At 29.6% G+C, this 27,394-nt stretch overlaps 1 protein-coding gene across 1 annotated transcript in view; it reads left to right on the top strand.

Moving 5' to 3' along the window:
* Window positions 1-27,394, top strand: part of LOC113376906 — a 172,225-nt gene that overhangs the window by 76,123 nt on the left and 68,708 nt on the right. The window contains exon 2 of the mRNA XM_026616996.1: window positions 26,229-26,389. Within this exon, the coding sequence (XP_026472781.1) occupies window positions 26,243-26,389 (147 nt within the window). The 5' untranslated portion in view covers window positions 26,229-26,242. The remainder of the gene's footprint in view (window positions 1-26,228; window positions 26,390-27,394) is intronic.

The following is a 27,394-nucleotide window of genomic DNA, read 5'->3' as shown; positions in this document are numbered from 1 at the left end:
ATAAATTAATAGTAAGTCATATTTTTGTAGTGAAACCAAATCGATTTACTAATTTTTCAATGAGCATCTGTAATACATGAATAATAAAAAGAGTGCTTGTAAGGTTTACACGCGATTGAAGTAAGACTTATTTGCTATTGTACAAGATGGCATTTAAGTAAAATAAAAACATCATATAACAACTTTGAATAAGGTTAATTAGTAATATGGTAACACTCGTGATGCACATATTCATTAGTGTCAACCATCATACACATTTATATAATGATAAATTATAAATTATTTATTTAAGCGTTAAAATATCTATAATATTAAAAACAATAATGTAATTAAAGTCATACTTCAAATATGACATGATCGGTTTGTCATTGTAATAGCATTTAGAAATCATATTTATTCACACAGTGTATTATGTTAAACAACGCCTAAACTAATATTGTTTTTGCAACTTCACTCATCATGTAATTGTGTTTGAAGAACTTCATGTAATTAAAATTAACATATATTCATTGACTGATGGTACTTTTTTTACTTTTTCGCTGGCGATATAATCTCATTCTTTGAACAGTTATAATATCTATCTTGCCTAAAAAATATTTTTCATTTTTATAACTTTGAAGATCTATAGAAACTACGAATAATATAGAAATTATTTCAATAAACTTATGTTACATACACGGCGCAAATGCTGCATTTGTTTTATTATTTTCATTATAATTATTTACGGGAGACAGGGTAAAATATTCTTCTGATTCAGGCATGTTTCATTAAATCAACGTTTGCACTACGATGTAACTTTAAAATGTTTATTTATCTATGCCGATTTCCTTGTTGATATCGGTACGCATACAACGTTGACGCCGGTACGCTTACAACGACTGATCTCTATTCACATACGCGACGACTAATCACAATCGACCCATATAGAAATGATATTATCGATAGCGAATGACGAATCATTGGCATTCGACTATCTTATTTCATTGCAGTAGTAACGCACTTCCGTTGCATTTGTACAGATTTACACCCTAGTCGCGCCTAAAGAAGTTTTACTTCAAAAATGACTTTATGGGTCGTTTATTAATTACCTGATACATTTTTGAGGATTTTAAAATCCATTCTTTTCTCATGGTGCTATTTAAAAATTTTCTATTCAACGAATATCACGAGTATTTTTAGTATCTAGAAAAAATCGTAAGGTTTTGGAAATGTTTTGAAAAATTTTGGGTTTTTTTTTTTTAATACAGGTAAAAAAATAAATACACGTGATATCTTACTAGACTCCCCACGCTCCCTTGTGATATTTCGTGATTTTTTGTCCAACCCCCCCCTTCCTCATTTTAGGCATCATATGATTAGTTTTTGAAAACTTTTTAAAAAGTTTAGGATTTTTTTTAAATTCAGGTAAAAAAATAAAGACACCTGATATCTTACTAGACTCCCCACGCTTCTTGTGATATTTCGTGATTTTTTGTCAAACCCCCCCTCCCTCATTTGAGGCATCATATGATTAGTTTTTGAAAAATTTTGGTTTTTTTTTTAAAATTCAGGTGAAAAAATAAATACACGTGATATCTTACTAGACTTCCCACGCTCCCTTGTGATATTTTGTGATTTTTTGTCGAACCCCCTCCCCCTTTAGGCATCATATGATTAATGGACGGTCTTAATAAGGTATGACCGTTAATTACCCTTTCAGATCATGCCTTATTACAAATGCATGATCTCACAAACAATACAAATAAATTATTTCCCCCCACGACTACTATTTTTTTAATTCATTTTTTTGCCATTCCTCGATTGACTCGATTCCAAACCGCGCGCGAGTTGCAATTTGCGTGCCGCGTAACAGACGTCACAGAGTCCTGGCGAACAGAATTGAAATGGGGCGATGGAATATTTTCCTTTTTTCGCCACAACCGACGACTGTCCTCCTATGTGAATAGAATTTTATCACTGAGGTATAGCTTCTGAATGGCCATGGTAGTGGTTTGCTTTGTTAAGATAAATTATGCAATGGAGTATAGAAAGTGGCGCTACAAAAAGTAAAAATAGAGTCACGCAGCGGAATTGTGCACGTATTCGAACGGAAAACGCATGCAGTCATGTTACATGATACTATGATTCTTCTTATGATACTATGATTTCTATGGGTTACATGACAAGAAACACAATACTATTGTACAGATGGATAGATTTACAGTTCTGCAGGAAACTCTATATTATATCATTAACTTCCCGTAGGGTAAGTTATAGTAATCGCAAAAGAATGGAAAATGAAAATTTTTATATATCTTTACGTTTCAAAGGTTTCTGAACAATTTGGCATACCTTAAAAAATTATGTATGTGTGTATACAAATTCTTGTCGAAGATTTTGGGAAACACGGATCAATCAATTTGAATGATTAAAAAACAATCAATTCCTTATAATAAGGAGACTTTCTGTTTAGTTTTTGGCAAAGGCAGGTCTAGTCGTTTCGAAGATACGGCGCAAAAAGTGCCAAATTTGGTAGTTCAGTTTGTGAGCGAGCGGAGTGTTCAATTTGAATGATTCAAAAATTATATTACTTGTATTGACAAAATAAAGAATTTGTTTTTTTGATTTATTTATCATAGCAAAACTATACAAAGTACATTCAGCTATTTTTACACGTAGGAAACTTAATTGGTTAATGGGCTGAGAATCACAAGTCACAATAGAAAATAAACTCCTAATATACAAGACAATTATTGAAACAATATGGTTCTACGGCCTACAACTATGGGGTGCGGCCAGTAAATCGAACATAACTATTCTACGAAGGTTCCAAAATAAAATTTTGAAAGAAATCGTGAACGCTCCAAAACACGTTCCCAATTGGTTGATACATCAATATCTCAGAATGCGTACTATAGAAGAAGAAATTAGTCTTTACTGCTCCAGATACAAAGCTCGTCTATGTCGTCATCCAAACGAATTAGCGTGTGATCTGCTCAAGCCTTTACCAGCAAAGCGTTTCAAAAAAAGAATCTGCGATGATTTACTACAAAAATCACATAACACCTAAGAAGGTGCTATCGCTGGATAGCGATCCTTCTCACGCAATCAATTAATATATACCTATAATAAATAAAGAAATGATAATATTTTTGGGGGGGCAGGTCTAGCGTTTCCGGAAAATAAAAAAATAATGCCATTTGGCGGTCAAAAAAGATCATTATACATATGCACATTTTCTCAATCAAAATACAAGTTTTCAAAAAAGCCAATTTTTGTCAAAAATTTCAAAACTTCTTAAAAATCTAATTTTTTCAAAGTTTTTTTTAATAAGTTAGTTTTCGGTAAAGGAAGTTCTAGCAATTAAGGCACGATTCCATACACCACTAGTTTTTTCATATATTTCGTCGTGGTGTAATGGTTAAGAACGTGGGCTATACCACGATTCAAACCTAACCTCGGCCAGCTCGATATTAAGTAGTATGAATATAATTATGAAGATACTGATATAAGTATTATATATGAATATATAATTTGTGAGATGGGAACATGAAAATTGTGTTACAGTAGACACTATATCTTTTGTTTGTATTAATTGTAGTTTACGTTGATTCATGAAAAGAATTACTTAGCAACTTAAAAACACTAGCCCCAAACACGTGATAAGTAATTTTAAAAATATTGATTTTGGTGTGATTAGTGAGTACTAAATCAAAATTTACATAATGTTACTCCTTGATGATGCAGATTTGTTTGAGAAAATCATGAAATATAGATATTTCATTTATATTCAATATTGCTAAAAGAAGTATGTTTCATTAAACTACATTACAACCAATAATAGAATACGGCAACAAAATATATTCCTTTTCCTACAAGCAACTGTCACGTATTTGAATGGATCTTTTTCCCCTGAAGACCTTTCTACATCTTCGGCAGAAGATTGCTTTGTTAACGCAAACGTACAATACGACATCCAACTTGAAAGATATCCGATACGATGCAATCAGCATCTCCAGATATCTTTTTTAATCGTGAAATCTTTAGCAGATAGCCTCGACACGGAACATAATGACACGTAGAACGATATTGGAGCTACTTCGGTTACGAATGGGGATTTGGAGCAGGTTTCTCTTGGGGTTTTTCTCTAGCTTTATGCGACGTCACAGTTTTGGGGAAGGAGATGTACGACGTGGTTGTGGTTGGTTTTAGGATAACGTAATCCCTAAAAAAAATTTTTTTAGGAATATTAACAAACCTGTGATGAATCTAAGATGTATTATTTTTGCAGCAATCAACGAGTAGAATAGACGTTATTATGTTAATTATATGTTTTTTAACTTCCCGTAGGGTAAGTGCCCAAAGTGGTACGGAGCGTCCGATTTGAATAATTCAAAAAACATTTTACTTGTATTGACAAAATGAATGAATAAATTGTTTGGATAGGCAGGTCTGGCGGTTTCGGAGATGCAATGTAAAAAGTGAAAAAATATGCCATTCGGCGGTCAAAAATGATTATTAGACATATGTACATCAAAATGTCAGATATTTTATAGAGATTATTAATAATGAGCACAAATTTTGTTTACATTTGTAGCAATGTTTATCAGTTACTCCGCGATGCGGCGCGATTACGCGCTTTGATAATTTTTCTAACACAACCACGCAGCACGATTGCTTTGAATAAAGTTAAAAAATTTCAAAAAGCTTTAATTATAAAAAAAAACTAATTATGCAAAAAAAAGTTTGTTTTTCAAAAATTTCAAAACTCTCAAAAAGCCTTAAAACATTTTTAAAAATTTTAGTTTTTGGTACGAGAAGTTTCAGCAATTTGCCTTAAGGTACAATGCCACGCACCACTAGTTTTTAACTTCCCGTAGGGCAAGTTATAGTAATCGCAAAAAAATCGAAAATGAAAATTATATATATCTTTACGTTTCAGAGGTTTCTGAATATTTTGGCATACCTTAAAAAATTGATGTATGTGTTGGTGTGTGCTGTGTGTGCGGTGGTGTTTGTCGTCGAGATTTCGGGAACACCGATCAACCGATTTGAATAATTCAAAAAAATTCGATTCGTATTGATAAGGAGACGTGCTGATTAGTTTTTCTCGAAGGCAGGGTCAGCCGTTCCGAAGATACGGGGCAAAAAGTGCCAAAAATGGTAACTCAGTTTTTACGAGAACAAAGAGTCCGATTTTAATAATTTAAAAAAACATTTACTTGTATTGACAAGATGAAGAATTGATCAAATTTTCATGAAGGCAGGTTTAGCGGTTTCGGAGACCTAACAAAAAAGTAAAAAAATGCTATTTGGCGGTCAAAAATGATCATTAGACATATGCACGTCATTATCAGATATTTTATAGAGATTTTAACAATAAGTATAATTTTTTTACGTTTCTATGGTTCCGTACCAATGCTTATCGTTAGACGGCGCGCGGCAATTACGCGCTTTGACATTCGTCTCTATGTAGTTCAAGCAGTACGATTGCTTTGAAAAAAAAAGTTCAGAATTTCCAAAAATATCAATATGAAGAAAACATTTTTTATTCAAAAAAATTTTATGTCTTCAAAAAAAAAAATATTTAAAAAAAGTAATTTTTTGTCAAATTTATAGTTTCTCAAAAATCTAATTTTTTTAAGTAAAATTTCTTCAAAAACGTTAATCGTTTTAAAAAAAATAATATTTTTTGGTACGGGAAGTTCCAGCAATTTGCCTTAAAGCACGATGCCCTAATTGCCTTAAGACAGAATTTCACTTACAGCTAGCTTTTTTTTTTCAATCTAAACATAAAATCATGATAATATTAGATCTCCGCTCTCGAACACTCTCTTTATCTACCGTGCTAGTTTTTTGCTACCGAGTTTATAAAATCGAAGTCTAGATTCCCCAGCTCGTATTCAGTAAGCGACCGATGAATAATGTAAAACAAAACAAATGTGTTAAGTCTAAGATAAAATATGAGCAATCGTGTAGGAGCGAAATGTTCGCATCTGCGGCAAAAATAAGACGCGGGCGATTACGGCGGCCGCGAACGCGATCGATATAGCTACAAGCAACCTAAAACACGGCACCGTCTTCGGTTATCGGTTCGTGTGGCGCGTGCAAGATGAGCTTGCCTTGCAGATTAAGAGATTGCGAACGTTTCACTTCAAGTCGCTCCGAATCGATTCATGATTTTGGTTTATTCACTTTCACAATACAACGTGATCAACCGGATTATGTTAGAAAAATGATATTTTTTATAATTTTTTAATATCAGAACACGACTTAAAGATTCGCCGGTAAAAAGGTCGACCAGTGTTATCTCAAAAACAAGCAAAGTATAGAATTTTTTATTGATACTATTTCAAATTAGAAGACAAAATATGTGTGACTAGCTATCACCTTAATTCTAACTACGTCGCGATAAGGAGATAAACAGAAATGTATCAATATTTATATCAAATTTTTTTCTTATAATTTTAACACTTTCGGGACGGCATCAATTTCAAAACAATCTACTTTACCGGCTGTAAACTTATTTTCATTGTGTATGTTATGCAATTTGTTTGATAAAAATGTCATTGAAGGACATACATTTTTAATATTAATTTATTTTTGATCATTTTATAAAGAATGGTGACGTTCAAAACAATTTCCAAAATGCATAGCTGGTTGATTTTGACATGGTTTACAATAAAATGTTGTTCGCCGCCTTCCTCCTGGTGCTTTTCTGTCAGAACAGACAATACAATCCCTTTTTCTTTTAGAATTTAGAATATGCCACTGATTAGTAAGTATATTTGGTCATTTTTTTGCTGCCATAATGGTTTATTTTTTCTATTATATTGTCTAATAATTTATTTATAAAATATAAAGTAAAATAATCTATTGTATGTCTTATATTGCTTGGTATTTGTAGTCTGGGTGTTTGTTGATGTATGTCAAACTCGATTTTTGAAGGAGAATCGGCACATTCGCTAATGACTTCCCGCTCTTCATTTATTTTGTCGAACTTCTTCTACTTTTTGTTGGTTGGATAATATCATCATCACATTCATCACTATCTTCGGTGCGAATAGTGATTTCGTAAAATTTGTCTGTATGAATGTCTATTTGAAACTCATCTTCACTACTGCTTAATTCACAAAATTTACTAGTCGTTTTGCCATATTTAAAAGCGCTCGGTAAATATTAAAAAAAGACCATATAGCAAAGAAAAAGGCTAAAAATACTACTGAAATAATTCAAAATTATTTTCAAAATACAATACTGTTTATCACTGCTATATGTAATTTATTCAACTTTTCGATGCAAACTGAGTCATTGTTTATAAAATAGCCTGTGCCTCACAGAGTATGTTTGTCCACTAGGTGAACAGCCGTCCCCAAAAAGTTAATCTTTTGCCATTAATCTATAATAAAAATATTGAGAATCTCAAGTTAAATATGTTGATTAGTTTTAATTATATTTTTGAACAATTTTTGTGATTTTTAAATAGGTGAATTTAATTATTTTAATTTCAACATTAGTTAATTCATTCATATATTTCACTTTTAATTATACTTTTACTTTAGCACTATAGAGATAAAACAAACAATCCATTATGATTATGACTAAACGTTTTTGATCCCAAGCATTTGTGTGATTTATGACTAAAAATCAAAACAATATTTTATATTTGGCTACTTTCCTACATTATTCTTTTCAATATAGATTATGCTATATAGTCTATTATACGTGAGGATGTATGGTACGTGCAAGAAATTTATAAACTTTATGAAGTTCAGATCAAGTATATCTTATTTTGTGAAAAATTTTATATTTGTTCGGGGATTGTTTTCAACGAAAGTCTTAAACAATCCTCGACTCTCTAAAATCAATAATCAGAAAGTTTAAAGTAGAGGTAATATGTTATAGTAAAAATAGACACAAACACCCATCTTGTATACATGTGTACAGGGTGTCCCAGAACTCAACGTCAAACCTGCTATCAAACGGGGTGATAGTGAAAATAATCTCACGTTGTTAATTATGAGTTTTAAGTGCAACCTAGAGCTTTGGTGAAATTGTGATCATTTTCGGTTATTTTGGTTAATTTTTAGTATTTATATTCATTTAAACTTTGAATTGTTAATCGTAAGTAACATTTCTAGGGCAGAGTCAAAATAATGACGCATTTGCCCTATGCCTTCAAAAATTAAGATTTTCTGTTAAACAATGAATTCAAAATTTTTAAAATTGGTCAAATCCAAGAGGCGCTTCTTTAACAAAATATATACTAAAGTGTGTTGTCAAGTTTTATCAAAAGTTGGCGCGTTTAATGAGTATTGTGAAATGGTAAAATATTTAATAGTTTCAAAATAAACATATTCGAGGGAAAAATAAAAACCTAAAAAAACCTAAAAATGATTTTTGCTATTGTATTTAGCCCAAATTTAGTTCAGCCGGCGTCCATCCTGATAATAGAAAAAAGAGTGCGCGTAAGGTTCACACGCGATTGAAGTAAAACTTATTTGCTACTGTTCAGCATGGCATTCAGGTAAAAATAAATACATCATATAACAATTTTGAATGATGTTTATTAATAATATGGTAACACTCGTGATGCACATATTTATTAGTGTCAACTATTATACACATTTATATAATGGTAAATTATAAATTATATATTTATATTAGCATTAAAAATCTGTATGATATTTCAAAACAATAATGTAATTTTAAAAAAAATGTCATGACTATTTGACAGATTTGTCATTGTAATAAGCATTTAGGACTTGAACCTTTATTAGAGAAATTAAGTAATTGCTGATTAATAAATTCTATAATATTCGTTCACACAGTGGATTATGTTCAACAACTCCTAAAAAAATATTGTTTTCACAATTTCACTCATCATGTAATTGTGTTTGTAGAACTTCATGTAATTAAAATTAACATACATTCTTTGATTGCTTGTATTTTTTTACTTTTTCGCTGGTGATATAATCTCATTCTTTGATCAGCTGTAATATCTGTCTTGCCTAAAAAATATTTTCTATTTTAATAACTTTAAAGATTTATGGAAACTACAAATAATATAGAAATTATTTCTAATTAATAAACTTAGGTTTAGTACACGGCACAAATGCTTAATTTGTTTTATTATTTTCAAGGAACAGGGTGAATTATTTTTCTGATTCAGGCATACCACGATGTAACTTAAAAATGTTTATTTATCTATGCCGATTTGCTTATTGATATCGGAACGCATACAACGTTGATGCCGGTACGGATACAACGACAGATCTCTATTCACACACACGACGACTATTCACAATCTACTTATATAGAAATGATTTCAACAAAAGCGAATGACGTACAGTTCTGCCGTAACGCTTTTCCGTTGCATTTGTACGGATTTACAACCTAGTCGCGCCTAAAGAAGTTTTACTTCAAAAACAAAATTTTGTTTATAAAAACTTTAACAGACTTTCATACGTTTCGAAAAAAATCATGAGAAGTATTTAATTTGAAAAAAAAATACGATAATGCTAATTATGTTCAAAATAAAATAAAACATGATCGTCTTACTTGGTTTCTATTTATAGTGAAACGCCAATATCTAATTCCACTATAGATAAGTAAAAGGGTTACACAAACCCACAAATTGAATCTATAGTTACTCCATAGCGTATGAAATCATTCTAGAATTCAGCAAAAGGAATAAATACTATGGGTTGCGATACTTTGTAAACACAAGAACCACGCGAGAGTCTGTAACATCATTCGCCCACGCCTAAAATTATGGAATGCTGCCAAGAAAATCGGGTAAGGAAAACTGATAGACCTCGTCATCTTGAATGGTCGAAAAAGATAGAGTTTGGGAAAAATGTGAGGCCACCTCTCACCCCGAACAGTTCTTATGCTAAATGTTAACTGAGTCGATTCGCGTTGGCGTAAAAACGTACTATTTCGCGTCAAGGATAAACGCCGTTCGGGAGCAACTATTTCTCCTTATTTCAGACAGTCATTGGATGCTACAAATTGTACGAGCATGAGATTTCGGATCGTCGCGCATTAATGTCAGAAGTCATCATGACTTAAAGTATACGTGGGATATTTTTATGGGCGTAAAGCCGTCATGATTTTATAGGTACCTCCGCAAAGTGCAATAAAATATACATTATGCGGTAATAAGCGTTAGCATACATATTACGCAACTACATGAATATGATATACATATGGTAGAGCTTGAAGGTCCGCGGGTAAAAAAGCCCATCGCCTTTATCTCATAAAACAAATGACTTTGCTTTGTAATATGCGATTATAGTTTATGTAATTAATTTATTAACTTCCTGAAGATGTTTATGTTTCATAAAAAATCCGATTTGATAATTACATATTTTCTCGATGTTTCAAGTAATTCTGAATCATTTGACTCCAAATTTAAAAGTAGTATGTACAATGACACCCCGCATAACGTACGTCTCGCACAATGGACGATGCGCATAACCAACATTTTTTTATGGTTTCGATCGTTTCACACAACGAACTTTACATCACATAACGTACTAAAACGTTATCACATGTAGTCAGAAAACATATGTTGTGAAAATATACTTGTTGGAAAAAACTATCGTCAGTTTTAAAAATTCAAAAGCTAAAAGGGCACAAAAGGAAGCAGTACGACTCTGATAATAACTTATTTCGTAAATCAGTAATATTTTTTCAAATGACTTAATTATATATAAAAAATATCTTATTTTATATGACTACATTTCAGACTACAGAACGAATTAATTTTATTTTTATGTATTTGTATGGAAAAACGCGTTTCGCATAGCGAACTTTTCACACAAAAAACTTTCTCCCGGAACGAATTAAGTACGTAATGCGGGGTATCACTGTATGAGTATTTTTGAATATTTTTTTATTTTAGATTTTTTAAATACGTTTACGCATCCCAGACTGGGTCTTTTGTCTGGATATGTCAGGCACAATACCGACTAAACTATTCACTCATCTCTTGCCTCTTGTTCTAACGGAAACCGCCGTTAGGCATTACTTAATGGGGGCAGGATCTAGAATACTATGGTTTTTTCTCTGAATTATACTTTTCTCTTGATTAGCGTCATGTGTATGAGTGCGTGTATATGTGAGTCAATTTCTAAACTTAGATATAATCTTTTTATATCTCAGTCAGATAGTACATTAATAAGCCGTATATTTAAAATATCTCTATAATCTCTTTCGCCTTCAATTCCTTTCTAATATTTCTTTTGTTTTCTTTTGAAGTTATTGTCATCGCTGGTCATTGGCAAATACTGAGAAATAATTCCAAATTCTAAACATAACATTTCTAGAATTGTAAAATTTTATAATATAGTTTGTATATATTTGTTACGTATAGGCGATTTACGCTATGTATGAAAAAGCCCATAAAATTTTGATGCGGCTAATTATTCTTATCCATTGCGTAGAATTGAATTTTACCATTCAACACAATTCATTATTAACAATCGTCCACGTTTTAAATTCTATATTTGGTGCTTTACAACAAATACTACAAATCTATTCCTCCTACAATCCGCTTAAATTTAATTCCATCCCTTGCTGGACAAATATGATAACCCAGAATAAAAACTTTTTCATTTGTTTGAAGTTGAAATTTCTTTGATAGAAAGTATTATTGCGACACCGACGGGACTGAAATTGAAAAATAAAAGTCCAGTGACTATATTTGTACCAGGCCAGATACCGTCTTTATTGCAATTGCTGCCGCAGCAAATATTGAGTATTTTAAACGCAAATGGATTCTGAGCGTTGAATCGCTTATAAAAACAAAGAATTCCAATCTATTGTCCTGGAATGAGCTTTCATTGCAAAGATAGCAGATTTGAAAATGATTCAATTTTATAATATAGAGGTTTATCATTCGATGGTAATATGTTCTATTTTATATTATATATATATATATATATATATATATATATATATATATTTACGTTCTCTATATTAAAAAAGATCAGAGAGGAAGAAAGAGTTTTTCTATTTACTAGAATTTAAAATAGAATTTTCTATATTGAAAAAGACCAGAGAAAAAGCGAGGGTCTTTCTATTTATTGGAATTTAAAATAGAAGCAAGCAAGAAACTATAAATTAGATTTCTAAATAACTATAACTTTGATTCTATTTAAGTAACTTTATTTTTATTATAATATTAATTTAGAACACCATAAATTTACCAATAAGGCCAAATATTATTTACTAATAATTTTTCTAGTAGTTAATGAATATTAAAAAAAAACTAAAATAAGAAAATAATTCTGATTATATAAGTTTTAAATTTAGGATGATTGAAACGAAGTTGTTAAGATATTTCTTTTTGAAAAAATAGGGATATTGAAAAAATGGAACTGAAAAACTTATTTGGATTTATTGCCAACACTAGTAGTATGATGATTATTTGTAACCTGTATTTATTTTGTACCAATATAACAATTTTTTTATTAATTATTTGCACTAATATAAGACCTGTTTTGTAGTAAATATTTTTCTTTCATTTTTCCCAATACTATAGGAGCATTATAGTTATTAATCCATATTTATCTCCGTTGAACATCTACTTTTTGTAGTTCTAACAGAAAAATTTGCTTTTTCGTAAAAATCCAACTTTCTAATTTTGTGCTTTTTCAATGTTTTAGATCATTCTGGATTGTTTAATAGGTTTCAAGTTTTTGAGATCTATTTGATAGAACTCGATAAGGTCTTGCGTTGATTAGCTTTTACAGAGGATTGGTCTAGCCTTTTTTTACTATTATATACTAAAATATAAGTGCTGAAAATTTTCTCTGCGTTCTAGATAGAAATCCCAAACCTAATTGAGAAGTTTTAAAACTGTTCGAAAGATATTAGTTGACAATCATATTCAATTGTTTTTGGTATTATCCGGTCGAGTCGTTTCATTATTAAGAGGGAGTCTGCTTTAGAGGCTTAAAAAATCTATTTTTTAATTGCAAAAATGTCTTCCAAAACTAGCCAAGATTGTATCCCTAAAAGTTTCAGAAACAAATTCAAATTAGTTTCAGAATTACAGAAGAAATAGTGAGCAAGCGTCGAGCATGTATACGAGCGGTATGAAAACTTCGACTCGCGATTTCTCGGTTTTTAATTTTTTCGATTCTAATTGATAGGAAAGATAGGAAAAAAACTAAATGTCCTATCGAAACAAGACAAAATTCATTGTATTCAGAAATAAATTCTATTCTAGTTGAACCTAAAAAAAATTTGAAAAGTTTTATAATTAAACCACTTTTTAAACAATCTAAAAAGTGGAATTTTGTATCAAAAAACTTTTTTTTTTTTAAGTTGCGAAAAATTTGTGAATTTCTCATTTTTTCTAGATTTTTTAGGTTCAACTAGAATCTATACTATTGAAAATATATATTTGTTTTGATATTTTTGTTTCGTTATTCGGAAAAATGCTGATACCCGGCATATTATGTCATATATTTTAATGAAAAAAATTGAGAAGAATGTTGAAATATATAACTATAAAACCTCAAAGTTTCGTTAATTAAATATTTAATTCATTCCGTAAAAGTTTCTAAATAAGATATTTTTTAAAGTCTTAATGAAGCCTCTCTCCTTAATGAATTGTTGAATAAAAATGTTGACGATTTCGATGAAACTTTTCTTCGTCTCAAAGTCCCTGTCCCTGAAGTCTTTAGTCTTAAAGTACATACCAAAATGTTATGGTCCTACGACATGTGGTTTAATTATAAAAATTCACTAAAGATAGGTATAATAAGCTTTTTGAAAATAATTCGTGTATGAATTAGGTGCGCGTTTGTTTTTTATTCAATAAAGTATATTATTTAAACTATTTTTCAAAAAATATTACCAACATTTTTGGCACAATTGCACATAATTGAATAGTTTGAAATAGTTTATCATACTGCCAAAAAACAATAACTTGGATACTTAAAAAACCTTTGTAAAATAATGTATTTGTCTTTTGTTGATTAGGTCGATTATTTAAGCCAAAATGCCACCTACACCTAGTTGGTAATAGTTTTGTCAAAAAATATTCCTATGTTGCCTTTAATAAGTGAATGCCAGTGATAAATCGCATGTCACTTCTGTTTCAACATCGGGGTGTGCTGCTCCTCCATGTCACAGTATGATGTTTCAGGGTTTATGAGCGCTGGTTTATTCTTAATAAAGTACCAGGCCGCGTTTATGCGTAACTTATGACGCACCTATAAAAAGTGCGGTTATTTCGGAAAAATACTTCCGCAGGTGATGACACACCTCACAAAATGATATTTTTTATTTACTAGCTTCCAGGAATACATTGACGTAGGTTGGATTCTGTTTGAGTCGCTGGTGGTATTAGAATTTGAAATTCTGCGAATATTACTTTGTGTGTATTTTCATAATTTATTTAGCTTTGAAGTTTCATGATATTAAAAATGCCATACAGTTTTTGTTTATTGTTCTTGAATTTAAATTTTAAATTAAAAATAATTCCAAGAGCTCAAAATTGCATTGCTTTTGAGCCTGCAAAATTTTAAAAAAATTAGCTATGTCCACAGAAATAATATTATGTGGAGGAGCCAGGAGCTTTATTATTGTAACAAGAATAAGTAGTAACTGGGCTTTTCATTACAAATTTAACAATAATAAAACAAATAACATGTAAATTGTCCTGCATGATATTGTCATAGCTACTATTCCGCAGGCTGATGCAGTAAACAGAATTGTACAGGTGCGTCATTTTTGACATGTTATATTAAATTGTATCTGCTGTCATAAAAATTCAGTTATTGTTATTATTATCGACTAATTTTAAATTTTAAATATTTTATTCTGTTTTAAATTTAGCTACACGTGGTAAGTTGTAACACCGCACTTTTTGCACAAAATAATCAATTTTATAATTTTGAACAATAATTATTAAATTATTGGAGTAAGTTATTATAATCCTCCAAAAATCAAAATTGAATATTTTTGCATATCTTTACGTTTTAGAGGTTTCTAAACATTTTGGCATACCTCAGAAAAAATGGACGTGTGAGTATGTATGTGTGTATGTGTGTGTGCGTGTGCTTATGTATGGATACAATTTTTTGTCAACGATTTTGAGCGTACGGAACAACCGATTTGAATTATTTAAAAAACTTTTGATTACTATTGATAGAAAGATGTGCTTATTAGTTTTTGGCAAAGGCAGGCCCAGCCGTTTTAGAGATACGGAGCAAAAAGTGCAGAAAAAAAATCGAGTTTTTGAAAGAACGAAGCATCCGATGTGAATGATTTAAAACGCTATCAGTTTGTAATGATGGGGAAAATGATTAGTTTTTGGCAGAAAAAATGGCAGTTTTGCAAGAACTAAGCATCCAATTTGAATGATTCAAAAAAGTTTTTGCTTGTATTGACAAAACAATTTCTTTTGAATAAAGAAATTTTTTTTTATTTTTTTTTTTAATTTTCAAAAAAAAATTTTTTTGAATATCGGTACGAGAAAAGTTTTTGAATTCGAATATACGGTACGAGAAAAGTTCCAGCAATTTTCCTTAAAGCACGTTGCCGTACACCACTAGTTTTTACTTAGTTTCATAGAAGACTAGTTACAGCATCTATTCAGCTTTATTTTATAAAATCAGTCGATTTCAAGATAAACTAATTTAAAAAAAAGCTGTTACAACAACTCCCTATAATTTAATGCGCAATAAATTTTTAGTACACTTGCACTAACATTTATTAAAAGTACAATATTCAATTCCATATGACATTTTATACCAAGAAATTTCTATATATATTTGAGCAAAAGATCTATTGTAAAAGCATAATTTAAAGTATGTTTCTCTATAATTTTCTAGGAATTCATTCTCATGAATGCATTTTTACAAACAAATGCACACTTTGATGGTGATCAATTGAACTGGTAGTTTATTTATCATTTTTATAAATCAAAGAACCATATAGATTTCACAGAAACGAATATATTTTTTTTGTTTGTTCTTGGAATACCTATTTTATGTTTTATATTAAACGAATCACATCAAAGAATATAAAAATATTGTATAATGAGATGGCTAGTTTTGTGTTTCGCATTTTATATATTATTTAAGCATAAATTAATACATCCAAGAAAGTAAAATTATTATATTTTTTTCAAATATTGCGATTTGTCTTATTTTTTTTCATCGGTATTAGAACCGGCAAACCTTTGACAAAATTTATAAAAAAAATGATAGATTTTGTTAAATTACTTTATGAATTTCATTTATTTTAATTTTTAATCGCTCATTCAAAATATGAAAATACTGTAATTATAAATTACATGGAAGCTCTGTTTTACCTTACTAAAATTAATGAGCGATTGATGGATTCATTGATGTTTGCATTATGATTACGGGCATTTATGAAAAACATATTTAAATATTTATAATTCAATAATTGAAAACTAATATATTTAATCACAATTCAATTGAATTTGAAATGAAAATGGGATTGGCTTAATATAATCCAGTTGTAATCGTTATACATATTCTGTTAGCCATTGTGCTTGGAAAACATAAAAGCTGTTCAAATATTTATAAATCAACCATTGTAAAGCTCTAGCCGAAGCTTATTGTATTTGGAGATAAATTTTATATTTGTTTCGATTAGTGTAAAAAGTTTTATTGGTGTTTGGATTATTAAGAAGAAACATAATACTCCAAATATAATAAATAATAGAATTGCTGTCTGAAATAATACAAATGCTCAGCTAAATACATTTAGGTTTTATACAAAATATTGTCTCTTGAAAACCGAGTTACCGTTTTTGGCACTTTTTGTCGCGTATCTTCAGAACGGCTAGACCTGCCTTCACCAAAAACTAATCAGCACGTCTCCTCCTCAATACGAATCGAATGTTTTTCGAATTATTCAATTCAGTATTCGCAAGATCGTCGACCGCACATACATACACGCACACATACATCAATTTTTTCTAAAGTATGCTAAAATGTTCAGAAACCTTTGAAATGTAAAGATATATAAAAAATTATTTTCGATTTTTTTGCGATTACTATAAGTTACCTTAGGGGAAATTAAAAAAAGAGTGCGCGTAAGGTTCACACGCGATTGAAGTAAAATTTATTTGCTACTGTACAAGATGACACTTTTAAGTAAAAATAAATGCATCATATAACAATTTTGAATAATGTTTATTAGTAATTTGGTAACACTCGTGATGCGCACATTTATTAGTGTCAACCATTATACACATTTATATAATGATAAATTATAAATTATATATTTATAATAGCATGAAAAATATGTATAATATTTAAAAACAATAATGTAATTAAAGTCATACTTTAAATATGACTTGATCGGTTTGTCATTGTAATTAACATTTAGAAATGAACGTTCATTAGAGAAATGAATTAATTGCTGATTAAAAAATTCTATAATATTTGTTGACACAGTGGATTATGTTAAACAACGCCTGAACAAATATTGTTCTCGCAACTTCACTTATCATGTAATTGTGTTTGAAGAACTTCATGTAATTAAAATTAACATACATTTATTGACTGCTTGTATTTTTTTTACTTTTTCGATATAATCTCATTTTTCGAACAGCTATAATATCTGTCTTGCCTAAAAAATATTTTCTATTTTAATAACTTCAAAGATTTATAGAAACTACGGATAATATAGAAATAATTTCTAATCAATAAACTTACGTTTAGTACACGGCCCAAATGTTTAATTTGTTTTATTATTTTCAAAGAACAGGGTAAAATATTCTTTTGATTCAGACATTTTTCATTAAATCAAGATTTGTACTACGATTAACTTTAAAATGTTTATTTATCTATGCCGATTTTTTTATTGATATCGGTACGCATACAACGTTGATGTCGGTACACATACAACGACAAATCTCTATTCACATACACGACAACTAATCACAATCGACCCGTATAGAAATCTGTCATCGAGAGCGAATGACAAACAGTTCGGGCGTAACGGACTTCCGTTGCATTTGTACGGATTTTCACCCTAGTCGCGCCTAGAGAAGTTTTACTTCAATAAAAAATTGTTTTTTTTTTAAATAAACGAAATACAGCAAATGTGTGTAGAGTACGAATAAATTCCATTATATCTCTAAAACCTTACGTATTATTTAACAAATCTTGTAAATCCTGCAGAATTGTTTCGAAACTACCTCCGAACTGTAAAGTGAATATAAACCGCTCGTTTCATGTGAATCGTATGCATTTTCTTGCATGATGCATATGCGTTAGTGGCTGTTTCGACCGCAGAAGGATTTTCTCAGGACCGTAAAATATGAATAAGTCCCTCGTGTCGTATAAACGACATTATTGTAACATTCTCGCATTTTCATGCGATATGAGTACGCGCGTTCGTGTTTAAAACTGTGAGAACTGGGTAAAGATAACATTTGCTATTCCATATTGCAGTTTTGTGGACAATATATTTTTATTTTTATCAATTATTAACTTTAATTGTGACTAGTGGTGTTTAGCATCGTGCCTTAAAACAAATTGCTGGAACTTCCCGAACCGTAACGAAATGTTCGAAGAATAAATACTAACATTGTCTAATATTTATAAAAATTATATAAAGTGAATTGCAAAGTTAAAATTATTTATTTAAAGTATAAGTGAACTTTAGAACTTCAGCCAGAATTAAAATTGAAATCTGAATTATTTTTGATAAAAAAAAAATTATTAAAATAAAAATTTGAAATATTTTTTTCTTCCAAAAGCAATTGTGTTGTCAACACAAGCAGAAAGTTTTTTGAATCATTCAAATCTAATGCTTATTTCTCTGAAAACCTACTAATTTTTGTTGAAGTGTCATTTAGCTCTGTATCTTCGAAATGCCTGGACCTGTCTTTGCCAAAAACTAATCAGCACATCTCTCTAATAATAGGAATCGATTGTTTTTTTAACCATTCAAATCGGTTGATACGTAAGCCCGAAAACGTGGACGAAAAATTGTATCCATTCATACAAACACACACACACATCAAATTTTTCTGAGGTATGCCAAAATGTTCAGAAACCTTCAAAACGTAAAGAAATTTTCAATTTCGATTTTTGGACGATTACAATAGCTTACACTACTTGAAGTTAAAAACAAATCATAATAAAATAAAATCTCTCTAGAAATCTTATTTATAATACATGGTCTACTAGTGTTCATATGTTTTTCCTGTTAAAAAGTGTCAAAACATGGAAGGCGACAGCGATGTCACCGGATGAACGAGTGTTGCCGAGAACTGTCAAATACTCTCGATTACTTTTGTCGAAAACTGTAGTTTGATTAAATGTCATAACAGTTACCATGGTTACGTGGAGTGTTATAAGGGCTATGGTTTATAGTCATGTTATGTTTTGTAATCTGATGTATTAAAGTTTGTGTGTCAATAAGTGCAATTAGTTTCAATTAACAACTTTTAGATGGAGATGAAAATTTTTAAAAATAAAAAAATACTTATTAGTCATTGTTCACTTTCTACTTTTATTGAAGTTTTAAGATTTATTGATGTCAAGCTACTAGTTGATTTGTGATAATTAATAGACCAGTGCTAAAACTGGTTTACAAATTATCAATATGGAAAATTTTATGTTGGATCTGTAAAACGTAATGGAAATCCAGGTAAATCTCATGTTACAATAGTGTTCTATTGTCACCTGCAATAAAAATTTATTTGCATTAAAGCTTTACCCAAATTTTAACGTTAATATGAACTCAGAATCCAGGTTTACCATTTTCGTCTCAATAATAGAAAAGTTTCCGAAAATCTGCATATTTTTCTGAATTTCGAATTAAATAAATATATATCTCCATCCAAGTATAAAAGTAATAAATCAGCGTCGTTTTACTCTGGCGATCTTTTTCTACAACATTGTAGGATCCATTTCGCGTATTATTCGCTTGTACAACGTAACTTTCTTAGTATTTTAAGACCAATATTGAATGTTATTTATAGGACTGGATGTTTGCGTAATCTTATCTAGTGTTTACCGAGACCAAATGTTTTTATCTCTTGCTGACATCCATTGTAAAGTTCAGAAAAACCTTTTTCCGCATGAAAAAAATCGAAGCTGAATTATGGGCACTTTCACTTTCTATGAATCCCATTAGTATCAATAAAATAATAGAACGGGGCATTAAGGTCTAATTTTAATTTCAGTAATTTTAGTGTTTAAACTAAATGAACTAGGGTAGAGGGGGGCTTAAAGATTTGCGGGTTAAAAGGTCTACCACAGATATCTTAAAAACAAGTAAAGTTAAAAAAAATTTCAACAACAATATTTGAAAGTAGAGGAAAGAAGATGTATAACTCACCATCATCTTAATTCTACGACGTTGCTATCAGGAGATAAACGACAATATTTGAAAATCCATAACAGAAGTATTTTCATTCGTTGTTAGTTTTTTCGCTTGTGAGCACTGTTGTTTAGTTTACGAGAACTTAATATAATTGTTATGTATATATTATTTAATTGTTTTATAAATATTTTTAATTTAAGGTTGGTAGGGTTAAATTTAATTAGTTAAATTTACACGTTGGTAGGGTAAAAAGTATCAACTGAACCTTTATCCTGGTAAAGGTGTAAGCAATAAGAAATAATAAATAAAAAAGTAAATTAAGGTAAAAATGCCATTTTATAAGACGTGAATTAAATAAATAGTTATTCCAACTCTGCTTTTGAATATGTCTGACAAAAATTCAGATCAAAGTTATATACAGTGTTATCTCTGTAAAAAATGTATCCATGAAATTTGTTGGTTGAATAATGTAGCTATTATTTCGTAAAATCCCTTTAAGATTAAAAATAAAAGATTGGACCTGTTGGCCCCCTGGCCGTCCCATAGTGTAAAAAGGACCAGGTGAGGCAAAAAAAACACATTTCTACAATGATGAATTAGTTGGGACTTTTACTAAACACAGTCAGATAGTTGTTGGTGTGGTATGTGTTATTTGTTGTGATATAATTGGTTTGGTTTTCTTAATATAATTGCTCAAAGTCCAATTCGACCTTGACCATACTTGAATAACACTTTAAACAATTAAAATTGATAAATGTAGCTAAATGTGTACTAGATTGATGAAAACACTGTTGCAAATTGATATCGATAATAATAATAAATGGTAGTCTGTCCGAAGGCAGGTCCATGGTGCAAAAGCCACCACAATACATGATTTCCTTGTTCTTTGTCGTTTGAAAAATAGAAACCAGTTAAAACCGTTTTTTTGGAAAAATACTATCTAAAAACTTTGGGTTTTCCAAATGTCGGGTAGTGTATAATCAACAATCCTGGGATATCAATCCCAGTATTTTGTACATGTTCAATATCCAGCGCTTAATTGTATCGCATCTTTCAATATTTCTAGTTGATTAAAATTTAATAACCTTTCCTCCAATGTATGCAAAAACAGGCTGTAAATAATAAAAGGCAATATTTCGAATGAGTCGTTGTATTCGTGGTGTCTGTAAATCATTTGACCTTTTCTTAAGGGATTTCGGGTCAGATGTTCTCTCATATATGCGTGGTCTAGCTTTAGATAATAAGCTTGATTAAATATTCATGGCTCGAGTCCATATTGATATTCCTTTGTTGGGTGCTGCCTGAGAGAATGGCAACTACATGGGATGGATATAAACGGCCTGACATGCCCCGTCGTAGAAGTGAATAAAAGTGTCGTAAAATGTATGGAAAAGTATATAAAAAATACACGTTTTACGATCAAATTATAGTCAGTAGAGTATTTTGCATTGTTGACATTTTCGTTACTTTTTTATATTGCGGTTTAATGCTTTTTGCTGTTACATTTTTTTTGACATCGTTTTAATTGGATTTTTGCACACTTCCAGAGGTTTGAAGCGAGCTTTAATATGCGTGGTACTTTGTCACTGCATATATTTATATAAGTAGTGGTGCATGGCATCGTGCCTTAAAGCAAATTGCTGGAATTTTCCGTACCAAAAATTGAAAATTTTAAAAAAGATTTAAACTTTTTTTAGAACTTTCAAAAAATTGATTTTTGAGAAATTTGAAATTATTGAAAAAATTGACCTGTATTTTTTTTATACTTTGAAATATTTTGAATTTTTTTTTCAAAACAATCGCGATACGTTGCTGAGAAGCGTATAAACGAAATATCGAAGTCGCAATCTAATGGATAGACATTGGTACGGAACTCATAGAAATATAAACAAAATTTATTCTTGTCATAAAAATATCTATAAAATATCTGATAATTTTTGTCTGCCAAATGGCACATTTCTTTAAGTAAGTATCGCGGATACAATTTTTCATCGACGATTTCGAATGCACGGATCAACCAATTTGAATAATTCAAAAAACATTTGATTTCTATTGACGGCAATATGTGCTGATTAGTTTGATTAAAAATTTCAGTTTCATTTATCAGCAGTTTAAAAAACTTAATATTTCTTTATTACAATTTTATAACGTTGTTTTGAAATTATTATGTTAGTAACTTTTGTGCACCCTTATCAAAATACTGCGTAATAATTATATAAACATATTTTTTTATTTCAATTTTTGAAATAAGAAATATTATTATTTATTAGAAATAAAAAATAATAAATTAAATAAATGAAAAAGCTTGAAATAAGCGTTATTGCAAATAAATCTCTGCGCCACTGGGTGTATCTATTAATTTATAATCAATATTATTTTCTTATATATATATATTGTTAGCAGTATCTGCTTTGTTCCTGAAATAACAGATCTCAAAATAAAGATAAATAAATGAAAAAATGCAATGAAAAACCTAGTCTATCGACAATAAACAAAAAAAACTTTTAAAACTCTTGCTTGAGGCCGAATCAAATTACATTAAGTTGTCTATGAAACTACAAATAATAATATTAAAGTTTTAGTTTCTGAATATCTTATCATGTGGTCATTTGTTCCAGCATAATGTCAAAGTTTACACTACAAAATTCAAAAATAAAAAATTCAACTAGCTAAACTAAATGACTAAAGTAGCATTTATAATAAAACAATATTAAATATTTTAAATTCATGCTTTGTTATAATAACGTGTTAATTCAAAAATGAAATAGATAGTGTAAAAGGAAAAATTGCCATGCCAAACTATAGCCTGATCGACTCATAGCAGTTGCTGGAACTCTATTCATTTTGCTAAATATTGTTATGTAATGTTTTGTAAGAAAAATAAAGCAATATTAAATATTTTAAATGCATTCATTGCTATGATGGCGTGTTAATACAAAAATAAAATAAACAGAGCAAAAGCATAAATTGCTATGCCAAACTATAGCCTGATGGACCCGTAGCTGTAACTGGAACTTTATTTATTTGGCTGAATATTGTCATGCGATTTTTTTAAAAATTGTCAAACTTATTATTTTTCTACATATCCAATGTAATACATGCCATTGTATATAAAATCAATTGTAACAATATATCTAATTTATGAAAGAGTACAATACATGAGGGTAAAAAACTCAACAAAACAAAACAAAAAATATGTACATATTTTTGATTGAAAAAGAAATTAAAATTAATGACACATGACACATAAAATGAATAAATAATGACACAAAATGAACCAAGTAAAACTAATTGTATGTTCTATTTCAAAGATGTAAACTCTCGATATTCGCCTTTGTCATTTAATTCTTCCAATAAAGTGATGGTTCAACGCCCTCAGAATCCTTTCTATAAGTTTTTCCATCTATTTATTTAACTAACTATAATATATACCTACTTTTTATTGAAGCTTTTGCTCTACAAGATCAAAACTTTTCGGACTGCCCAAAACTACTAAAGAAAATCGCTCTTTCTCGAAATCTCTCGCCTCGAGGAGAACTGAGGCTGATGTCATATATAATAGTTCAGAGGATAAAATATCTTGATACTTATCTTAAATAGAATAAACACCGTTTTTACTTTACGATGAACAATGAAAACGTTTTCTTACTTAAATAAGGTTCAAAACCAAAAATAAGTTGTAAAAAAATGGCATTTAGTGGCTAAATCAGATCATGTTTACGCACACCCTTGATCAAATATTTGGTGAGATTTTATCGTTGATATATATACAACTTTTCAATATTTTTTCAGATTTTGTAACAGCATATAAAATAATATTTTTTGTTATTTACAAAAGTATTGAATGTTATTTTGACATTTTATAATTTTTTTTTTTGAGGGTTATCTTCCAACAAAATATTTTCTTCATACTAGGTTCCTCCAGTTTACAATTTCGTCATCTCTATAATTCCTAATCAAAATAAAACAAAATTACCAACTAGATGAATAATATGAATAAATAACAAAAAAATATGGGCTAGGGTCATGTTAGGGTTTATGTGAATTTCTCCTCCCTCAAAGAGAATAAATCAAAAGTATTGCCTATCAAGAGAAGATGTAAAAAGATATACATCACCAACAGAAATATATGTTTTCATCATAAAAAATATATGCGGCTTCAATGAATACATTTTCAAAACTTTGCATATTATAATAAAAATGAAATTAATTGAAAAAAATGGTATGATTTCAGCCATAACAATAAATAGTGTTAATATCTTCACGCATTTACTCAACATAATATATCAAATTAAATATAATGTTATAAAGCCATTAATGGTAATGGTTGTTTGAAAAGTTTGACTAATACTTTCAGCCTAATTGAACTTTTCCAAATTATTTCTTTCTTTTGCTGTCTTAGGATGATGTCACACGAGAAACTTTGATAGGGCAACCTCAGTTTGAATTCTCAGTATTTTATAATATATATTTTATTTATATATAGGCAAAATTCCATTAATAAAATATGGCAATATAATCAAAATAAAAATAATAAAAACAAATGAGAGGATTATATAACGAAATATTAGAAATATCTTATATATAAAATTCTTCTGTACGGGTGTATGTTTTGATACTTCTCCTAAAGGGTTATTCGGATTTTGATTATTCTTTCTAGAGTTTGTCAAAGAAATTTTTTAAGAATTATTGAACGATGAAACTACACTAATATAGTAGAAATAAATGGCAAAAATTACAAAAATACAAGTATCATTGTTTGACATTGTAAACATTTGATCTGTCATCTGCTAGAAATGTAAATTCCCTTGAAATTTTAATTTAGCTGATATCATGAGCCTAAATAATACTAGAATATAATATACAAAAAAAATGCAATGTCTACATTATTATTGCCGAAAAGCAGCTGAGATGCGACAGAAATTAAAATAATATATGATTCAGTCAATAGTATATGTTTGGCAGATAAATTATATAATTCAGTTTAATAAACAAGGCAATAAGTCCAAAGTTGCATATACATTATTTTTTAAACTCATGAATGTTGCATTTTGGTTTACTTTACTAAATTATTTAACAAAACAAAAAAAAAATTCTACTTTAATAAGTAGAAATTTTTTTTTGTTTTGTTAAATAATTTAGTAAAGTAAACCAAAATGCAACATTCATGAGTTTAAAAAATAATGCATATGCAACTTTGGACTTATTGCCTTGTTTATTATAAATAATGATTTAGAGTTTTGTTTCATGTGTCAAAAATTCATTTGTTTGGCATTAAATATGAAATATTTAGTAAGTTGATCTTACATTGAAGAGTGCTCATTTGAACTAGATTTCACAAATTAATTTACCTAAGTTTGAACATAAACAATGTTTATTAAATTATTAGCAAGAAAAATGTACTTTAGAAATTATAATAGCCAAAAAGCAACTAATATAACGTATGAGATTATGAAAATTATAGACTAAATTATTAAAGCAATTATGTTGTGTGGTAAAATCAAGTGTGATATTGTTCTTTTACCGCAGATACTATATTATATTTTTCTAAATTTCTTATACTGCTTATACTAAGACCATAAATGAATCAGAAAACAGGACATCGAATAGGATATTAAAAATTATAGGATAGGATATCAAAAAAATTGGAACTTTTGAATTGTAGACGTGGATACAGGACAATGTTGTCGGGTCACCTAGTATATATATATATATATATATATATATATATACGTCTACACCATTTGATATACATATCTCATATATGTATTCCAAACAGAAAAAAGAATAGTGGTTGACCACTGGGTTGTTCTCTCGAGTTAGATACTAGGTTAGGATATATAAATCTATTTCAATTACTATCTAAGAATACTACATTAGTACGATTATCTAAGTCATTTATCTTTTTTCAGAGTGTCCGCCTGCCATGGATGGAATGGAAAGGTTTGCCTGCCCTAAACCTGACCGACAAGGTCGGTACCACTGCATAGACGACCACGTTCTTTGCGATGGATTTATAGACTGTCCAGCTGGTGAAGACGAAGACCGACAGGCCTGCATGTTCTACAAAACGGTAAGTTTTGTATAAAAACATTTTTTAAACTTTTTGGCTAAAATCTATCTATGATAGATCTAATTTAGGCTAGAATGTCTGGACCTGAATCATAGGCCCCAGATTCGATTCTGCTTCGAGTCTGTTGTCAAGCAGTAGTGACAATGGTTTTTACTTGGTAAAATAGATTGCAATATTTTTCCAAGTGAAAATAGTCCTGATTCTGTATCAATAAATATTTGCTCTATTACAGAAATTGTAATAATAAAAATTATCACCTAGAAATAGGACAACTGTTTGAGTTGCCATCTGTAGAACCAACTAGTGTTAAGTCAAATTAGCACAACAACTTATAGGACTCTTAAGTTCTGATTGCTGTTCAAAATGAAATTAAAAGAATAGTAGATTTCAGTTAAATAAATCTTGATTTAATCTAGGTGTCACTCGCGTTTTTATTCAAGGCAAGTTTCGTGAACTTTTCAGTAAAATTAGGGCGTTGTGACGATCAAATTTTTAACAATTTTGTATTTATCTTACGTAGTTATCAAATTTGTTAAAACTATCCTTCGATAATTTAGGTTGTTGGATTACAATTTAACCCCTGTAGCTGTGGACTATGTTGAACACTTATTTGTTTGTATGTTATGCATTTGTTGCAGTTCTTATTACAATCACTTATTTGTTACTAAGTTATAATGACAGAAGATATATTTATTGGTTATTTATTAGAAATGAACAATTAGTCCTATTAAACTCTCCGCTACCCCGTGTAAAACTCAATGCCTTGAAGATTGACACCTTCATGGCCAATATAATAAAACGAAAATAGATCCGAACAAATTTTAAAATACAGTTTGTTATTCCTATAGGCCTGTAATATTTCAGCATGATCGTTTATACCATGATTTCTATAGCAATACAAAGTTTCGTCAAAATCGTCGAAAAAAAGTAATTACAAAAAAAGGCTTCGATTTTTATCAAAGCAGCACAATTTATAACTGATATTTTTTGAAGGGTTTTTAAATC

Source organism: Ctenocephalides felis, unplaced genomic scaffold (genome assembly GCF_003426905.1).
Source record: "Ctenocephalides felis isolate EL2017-DRISC unplaced genomic scaffold, ASM342690v1 CF-g0.4_SCAFFOLD_01886, whole genome shotgun sequence".
NCBI lineage: Eukaryota > Metazoa > Arthropoda > Insecta > Siphonaptera > Pulicidae > Ctenocephalides > Ctenocephalides felis.
Note: the sequence above shows the minus strand (reverse complement) of the source record. Positions and strands in the feature narration are given on the sequence as shown.